We start from the raw sequence: 7,560 nt of genomic DNA on the forward strand, positions 1-7,560 counted from the left end.
AACTTCGAATTATGGTTGGAGTTCAGGAAGTTGTCAATAAGGGGGGATAGGCTCTAGTGCCTCCTTCCTTCTCCTATTGTGTCATATTTGTAAATCCTTCAATCCTATCCCAAGTTGTTCTTAAGGGGGGATGTTAGGATATTCAGACACATATGAAATAGTTAAGTATAACTTGGTCTAGTATAGAGTTAGGTAAAGTGTGTTTCTTTACTATGTACATTTTTGTAACTTACAATCCGGCGGTCACGATATGTAGTGATCCGGCGGTTCATTCTCACCTCGGTATTACCGACACTTGATTCGTGGCTTAACACCCGATTGGTCCATGATATCTATTTAAAGAGCATGGAGGGTCATTTGTAGGTTAACCGTCCATGAGAGAAGCTTATGTAAATTTTCATTCTTTTATTAATAAATTGTCTGAAGTGGCCGCGTTGGCTCAGGCCGTGGACTGTTTCCCTCTTTGAGGGTTTTAACCACGTCAAAAGTACTGGTGTATTGATCTGTGATATGTTTGTGAGCGGTGTCCTTTGTTGTTTTGTCTGAGGAACTTACCTTGTATATTCCTACATTAAATTTATTAATTTAAAAAATAAAATAAAATAATTAATTATATTTATTAATAATTTTAAAAAATAAACTAGTAAATTAATTTTTAATTTTAATTTTAATTTTTAAAAAATAACTAATATGGAAAATATTGATAAAATTATAATGTTTTTTTTTACAAGAACGGTTATGGGATTTCATTAACTGATTGGCTAAAAGCCACACATTCGGTTACAAAAGGAGGAACAGATTTCAGCATGCCTTTCCAACAAGAGGAAAATGGCGCCTACTCTTATCAACTTCCTCTTCTTACAATTGTTAAAGTGCACTTCTGCTGCTAATTTTCCGAGCTGAAAGATACAAATGAACTGGTGCAGGAGAATGCAGTAAAACATGACTCTTTAAGGAATTGGTTCCCAAAGAATTTCCTTATCTTTGAGAATGGTACCGACATCTAAGTGGACTGCCTTGTTTGCCTCAATGTCTGCTGCTTTATTATTTGTTCTCAAAACATGAAAATAATTCAGATTTAGGGACTTTGTCATGCTTTTGATCCTTGTGATTAGCCTTGCTAGTTGTAGATCCGCTGGATTGGAGTTGGTCGCCACTGCTTTTATGATTACTTGGGAGTCTCCAAAGACATTTGCCTCCTCAATTCCCAGCTCTTTGAGATATTTGATACCTTGAAAGAGGGCCAACGCCTCAGCTTGTATGCTAGAGGAATGGCCTATTCCCCAAGCAAAGTTGTGCGGGGATGTGTCATCTGGATTAATGATGTGTCCTCCAGCTCCAGCCTTTCCTGGATTCCCTTTTGCTGCCCCATCAAAGAAGAGAGAGGGAAGTGGTTGGTTGGACAGCCAGGCCTGAAAGTCTTCTTCGGTTTTCCTAATTTGCCATTCTTTGTAGGTTGGAGGAGGACTTCTTGATTTTTGAAAATTAAAATTGAGGACAGATCCCAAGTCTCTATCCTGCTGAGTTAGATTTGAGTCATCTCCTTTGTCTTCCAGCCACTCGACTAGCTGGCTTTTCACTGAGTTGGCAACAATTCTGTAGTCCTGTTCCTTGCTCCGGAATATCCTCCTGTTCCTTTCCAACCAGACTTGCCAACTGATGAATTTAGGCAGTGCACTCCACGCTGTCCTGATTGTTTTATTTTTTGGGAGTGTGCCTGGATATCTGGCCATCCAGCCTGCGAACAGATCCGAAACTGAGGTAGGGAAGTTGAACTTATATTTCCAGGAAACAAGAAGCTCCTGCCAAATAGAGGTTGCGAACTTGCACTCGATCATGAGGTGGAGGGCAGATTCTGAGTTTTCTTTGCACAACATGCATCTAGAAGGCCCGTAGATGCCTCTTTTCTGGAGCCTGTCATCTGTGAGAATTTTTTGGTGGCAGAGAAGCCAACAAAAGTGGTCTACTTTAGGAATTGAGGGGAATTTCCATATGCCTACCCAGGGGGCAGGGTTGGGAGGCACGTGGGGTCTTTCAAGACACTTAGTGTATCCCTGAGAAACTGTGTAGCCTATCCGATTTTTGCCCCATCCTCTCACGTCCTGCCTGCGCGCGTGTATAGGAGCCAGCCCGTGCAAATAATCGCTGAGCGTTGCCATCTCTGTCTGCAAGGCGGAAGGAACAGGGAGCTGTTTCCAACCCGCCCATGCATCCTCCTTCCAAGTCGAGAGGTCCCACAGAGTGTTGATGTTTGCTTCAGACATCCAACGCTTTAGCTCAGTGAAGTCCCTCGATTCTGCCAGCGGAGGTCGATCCAGGATTCTGTCGTTCCACAGCTGAATTCGTTTGCCATTCCCTGGAATCCAATAAGAGTGATCTCTTATCAGAGAGCCAATTCTGTTAATGAACATGCTGAAAGGAGTTCTGAGTTGATTTTTGGGCTGGTCCAGGCATCTGAGCCTCATTCCTCTGAAGTATTTCCTCCACAATGCTACCTGTACCCAACTTGGATTAGGAGCAATGATTTTCCAAATTAATTTGGCTCCCATGGCTAGATTTTGAGCTCTGAGTTCTTTGAAGTTCAATCCTCCCTCAAAAATTGGTTTGGTGACTATTTCCCAATTGACTAGGGGAATTCTCTTATCGTTTTGTTTGCCTCCTTTCCAGAAGAACTGCCTGATTAATTCCTCCATCTTTTTGATGATTCCCACAGGTGCCAGGAGGACAGAGAATTTGAATATCGGAAGACTGCTGAGCACTGCCTTAATAAGCACTGATTTGCCGGCAATATTGAGCCAAGAGGATCCCCAGGCTTGCATTTTTGCTTTGAATTTGTCTAGCTGAGGGAACCAGTCTTTGCTCAATGCCCTCTTGTGGAAGATTGGCAGACCAAGATATTTAAAAGAGGACCAAGTAATGGAGGCTGCAAATCCGAGGCATCTGGCTATGGAGTTTGCAGTTGAAGCAGGGATATTCCAACAGTAAATCTGACATTTGCCCTTGTTTAACACGCTGCCTGAAACCTTACAGTAGTCGTCCAGAACTTCTTTGAATTTAAGAGCTGAATGCAGAGAAGCAGCCCCCAACAGTAATGTATCATCAGCGAAGAGGGCGTGGTTGATGCATTTAACCCCTCTTGCAATGCACAGGCCAGCAATGTCTTGTTCTTGCTGCTTTTTGTTTAGATAAAAGCTGAGGACAGAAGCCTGGAGGACGAATAGGAGGGGTGAAAGGGGACACCCCTGCCTCAGTCCTCTAGAGGCTTTGAAGAAATCAGCTGCCCTACCATTCACCAGGGGAGCAATCCAAGGCTCCGAAATGCATGCTTTGATCCACTTTATGTAGTTTTTCCCAAACCCCAGTTTATGCAACACATCAAACAAGAACCTATGTCTAACACGATCAAAGGCATTTGCTAGATCTAATTTAATAACCATACCTTTTTCCTTTCGGTGTAGGCTGGAATGGATCGCCTCTTGAACCAGCACGAAATTGTCCACCAGCTGCCTGCCTTGAATGAATCCACCTTGATTGTCCGGAATGATTTTAGGGAGAATTCTTTTCAACCTGTTAGCTATCACTTTTGTTATCACTTTGTACCCAATATTACATAAGGAAATTGGGCGAAATCTGCTGAAAGAATTTGCACCTTTCTCCTTGGGAATGAGGGCGAGAAATGCTGAGTTTGTGCAGCCTCCAATCTTCTGACAGTCCTGGGATTTCTGGATCATTTTGAGGAGCTCCTTCTCAACTATCTGCCAACAGGTTTGTAGAAATCTAGGCGTGAAACCATCCGGTCCCGGAGCTTTATCAGGATCCATTGCGAAAAGGGCCTCCTTGACTTCCTTTTGCGTGATTTTGCTTTCAAGAACCTGGTTCATCTTGGAGGTGATGAGGCTAGGGACAGCATCCAGTAGGCTGTCATTTTGCTCAGCTTCTAGTTCTTCCCTGTACAGCTTCTCGAAATGATCTGAAGCTGCCTTTTTTATGCTTGCAAAGTCCTTCAGGACGCAGTTTTCTTCTTTTATTTCGGTGATGGAATTACGTCCTTTTCTAGCTTGTGCTTGTTTATGAAAGAAAGAGGAGTTTCTATCACCAGATTTGAGCCAAAGGCTTCTAGACTTGAGCCTCCAATACTCTTCTTCTGCCAGGCAGGCCTTGTGGAGACTTTGCTGGAGCTTGGCCTCCTTTTCCAATTCTTCTTTTGTGATTTCAGCCGTTTCAAGGTGGAGATGCTGGCTTTCTAGATCGCTTTGAATTTTTTTCCTTTCCGCAGCAGGGTTGGGCAGGGTCTTAGCCCAGTTTTTTAGCATGGCTTTAACTCTTCTGAGTTTTTCCTCCCAAACAAAGAAGGCAGATCCCTTGACTGGATCTTTCCAGCAGTCTCTGACCTTATCCATAAAGTCTGTCTCTTTGATCCAGAGAGAGCTGAATCTGAATGGGATAGGCCCCAGATCCTTGGGAGTCAGCAGTTCCAGGCTAATAGGCTTGTGATCTGATATGTTGCTGTGGAGAATGCGCGATCTGGCTTCTAGACCAAGGAGCAGAAAAGAGCTTTGCACCAAGAATCTGTCCAGTCTTGCCGCTATGTGACCCGGGCCAACTCTCTTGTTTGACCACGTGTACTTGCCAATAGTCGGCTTAATGTCTATCAGATCCCAATCTTGCATGAGATCTTCCACTGTTTCTCTTGTCGGATCCCTGACAATACTGCCTCCTCTTTTTTCTGATGAGAGGAGGGTGAGGTTGAGGTCTCCGGCTATGATTATGTTCTCCAAATTTTCTAGATCTGCCAAGTTTTTGATGGAGTCCCAACATAGGTTTTTCTCACCTGCATTGTTAGGAGCATATACATTGACCAGACAAATAATTTCCTTAGATTCTAAGTGCTGCAATTTTAACAAAATCCAATGAGTGTTTAGGGACTCAGAGATTAAAGAAAACTTATTTGGATTCCAGAGCGACCCAAGTCCTCCCGATGCTCCACGGGCAGAGGTTGCTTGCGCTCCGTCTTTCTTCCAAAATTTTCTGCTTGCTTGGAGGAAGGTTGAATCCTCCAATTTAGTCTCCTGGATGAGGAGAATGTCCGGGGCTTCCAGTCTTATTAAACTATTCATTGCTTCTTCCTTGGCTTTGGAGCCCATTCCCCTACAATTCTAGGAGACTATCTTCATCATTTACTTTTGCTGTGATGAGCTCCTTTGGAGCTCTGGGTTTGGATCCTCTTCATCTTCGGGGTTTTTGCTAGGAGTTTCTCTAGCGTTGGTTGGCTACCCTGAAGCTTGTCTTTGTATGTTTCTTGGTCTCTTTTTTCCTTTGTTGACATTCGCCCTCTTGTAGATCTTCTGGGGGTAGACTGTGATTCACCTATTTCCCCTTCTTCTTCCGATTCCTCGGACTCTTGGGTTTCCTCTTCTTCTTCTGACATCTTCCCTTTGGATCTCTCTGGTACGCTTTTGGATTTAGCTGGAGAGATCTCCTTCGGAATTTCTGTCTCCTGCGTATTCATGATTTCAGATCCAAGGATCTCAAATTTATTCCCTTGGCTTTCCATGGGTGGTTTCTGAGCAGATCCCGCTTGGGGAGCTCTAGCATTAGCATTTGCATTCTTCCTAAGTGAAGTTTTGGGTCTTTTTGCCTGATTCCATCCTTCTTCCTTCCCTTTTTCTTCTACCCCTTTGGACGGGCAGTCTCTGGCGAAATGTCCGTAGACGTGACACTTCCGGCATTTGAACGACAACTGTTCATAGTCCAATTTATGAACATGCATCCAAGGACCTACCCTTATTTTGATGGCTTATGGTAGTTTGACCTCCAGATCTACCTCCACACAAATTCTAGTGTAGTCGTATTGATCTTTGTTGTTGGCCTTATCTATGAATTTCCCAAGAGTGTTTCCTATATGTTTCAAGGAGTCCCAATTCCAGCAGTGAACAGGGAGGTTGGGGAGCCTTACCCACACCGGGACCGCTGAAGGCACATCCACCGCCGGATCGAAGTCTGGTGTCCATTTATTTAAATACATCCCTTGAGGGCCCATGAAGTAGGGGCCATTCCTGAAAATGAGATCCTTGTCCTCTTTTTCTGAAAATTCAAATAAGAAGTATCCTCTTCCGAGGAAGTAAGAGGTTACCTTGTTCTTTATCAACGGAGCCCAGTTCCTAGCGACCCAGTTCTCTGTTGTTTTCGGGGAAGGCCAGAGACCTGTAAACTGACTGACCAGAGCACGGTCTGCCAGAGATAATGCTACCTGAATCAGACCTTCAGGAGGAAGGGCGATCTCGGGGATATCTTCTAGCTTTTTCACGAACTTGGCAGCTTCCACAAATTTCTTCTTGGGCAGTGAGGCCAGCAAGGATCTGAAGGCCTCAACGGCGAAAGGCGGAGGAGGGGAGGAAGACCCCTGGGGAGGAGTCGGCTCCTCCATGGAGGGCTAGCAGATCAAACCCTAATCGACCGCAGCTAGAAGCGAAAGCCCTCGGCGGACCCGCCTGCAGGGATCGGTGTTCGCAGAGCGCGGGCGCGTGCGCAGGCTTCAAATCCCGCGGACTGCGGATCTCGCAGGTTGCAGAGCGGGAGCCGAAGCTTCAATCCTCTCATAGATAAAATTATAATGTTACTATTGAAATACGTTTTTTTATATTTAATTTGTTTTACTTATAAATTTTTGATAATTTTCTTTTGTCTCCCTTTATATTTACTAAATTATGATATTGTCACCTCTAATTAATATATATATATATATAGTTACATTTTTTTTTCTAATTTTTTTTTTACAATTTTAATTAAATTATTATTTATTTATTAATTAAATTATAGCATTTAGTGAATCATTTTATTTATTTAATTTATTTATTTATTTTCAGAAGAAAAAGCTGCATATTTTCATATTATGATAATTCATCATGTACAGTATGGAGATATTGACAATATTTCCAGCCTAATTACAAAAAGGGACCATATGCATCTACAGAATCATGACTGCATTTGTTGATAGATCTAATATGTTGACTAATAGAAAGATTAGATTCTAATACAGAGAAATAGAGAGCCAAATACATAATACCTGAGCATAAGACAGTGATTAAAATATGGGATCATGATACATACCATGATAGATAAGATTTCTATATACCCGGCATGGAGAATGGATGAATTTGGTATGTGATGGATCCCACAGTGATGCTCAGATGCCAAACGCCGCATTGAGTCTGCAAGCCCCTCTTCGATAGCGCGTCAGCCATCATATTCTGTGAGCACTTTACATGTGAAATGGAAAAAAGTGAAGACTTCCATATTGATGAAATCCTACGCAACCATCCAGACAGATTGGTGTTTTTTATTGAATGCTTTCCATTCAGATGTTCGATGATGATTTTGGAGTCCCCGAAAATTTGAATTGGGTCAGAATTCAAAAAAGAGCAAAAGATAAGGAGATCGTATAATGCCATGGCCTCTACTTTGTTGTTAGTCCTTGGGCCACCATTCCAGTGGATTGAATAATGCTGGTCTTTGACAATACTGATGAAAATTCCACATGCACATAGAACGTCTTTTGCA

At 42.9% G+C, this 7,560-nt stretch overlaps 1 protein-coding gene across 1 annotated transcript; it reads right to left on the bottom strand.

Annotated features, from left to right (window-relative positions):
- Positions 1-950: 950 nt before the first annotated feature.
- Positions 951-6,427, bottom strand: LOC149195682 (uncharacterized). Its single transcript, XM_089407993.1, has 3 exons — positions 6,205-6,427; positions 3,435-4,648; positions 951-3,206 (listed from the first exon to the last, which is right to left on the bottom strand). The coding sequence occupies exons 1-3, from the start codon at positions 6,425-6,427 to the stop codon at positions 951-953; spliced, it is 3,693 nt and encodes a 1,230-aa protein (XP_089264119.1).
- Positions 6,428-7,560: the final 1,133 nt, after the last annotated feature.

Source organism: Pinus tabuliformis, chromosome 2_2 (assembly GCF_031772625.1).
Source record: "Pinus tabuliformis cultivar Carrire ecotype Pingquan chromosome 2_2, CPIR1, whole genome shotgun sequence".
In the NCBI taxonomy this organism is placed as follows: Eukaryota; Viridiplantae; Streptophyta; class Pinopsida; order Pinales; family Pinaceae; genus Pinus; species Pinus tabuliformis.

Bases quoted from the DNA above. Each gene is read 5' to 3' on its own strand.
- LOC149195682 (XM_089407993.1), bottom strand. From the start codon at position 6,427: ATGGAGGAGCCGACTCCTCCCCAGGGGTCTTCCTCCCCTCCTCCGCCT. The intron at 4,649-6,204 runs GTCTCTGGCCTT...GGGATCTGATAG, and splicing joins TCTGGTCAGTCAGTTTACAG to ACATTAAGCCGACTATTGGC. The intron at 3,207-3,434 runs GTTATTAAATTA...TTCGTCCTCCAG, and splicing joins ACCGAAAGGAAAAAGGTATG to GCTTCTGTCCTCAGCTTTTA.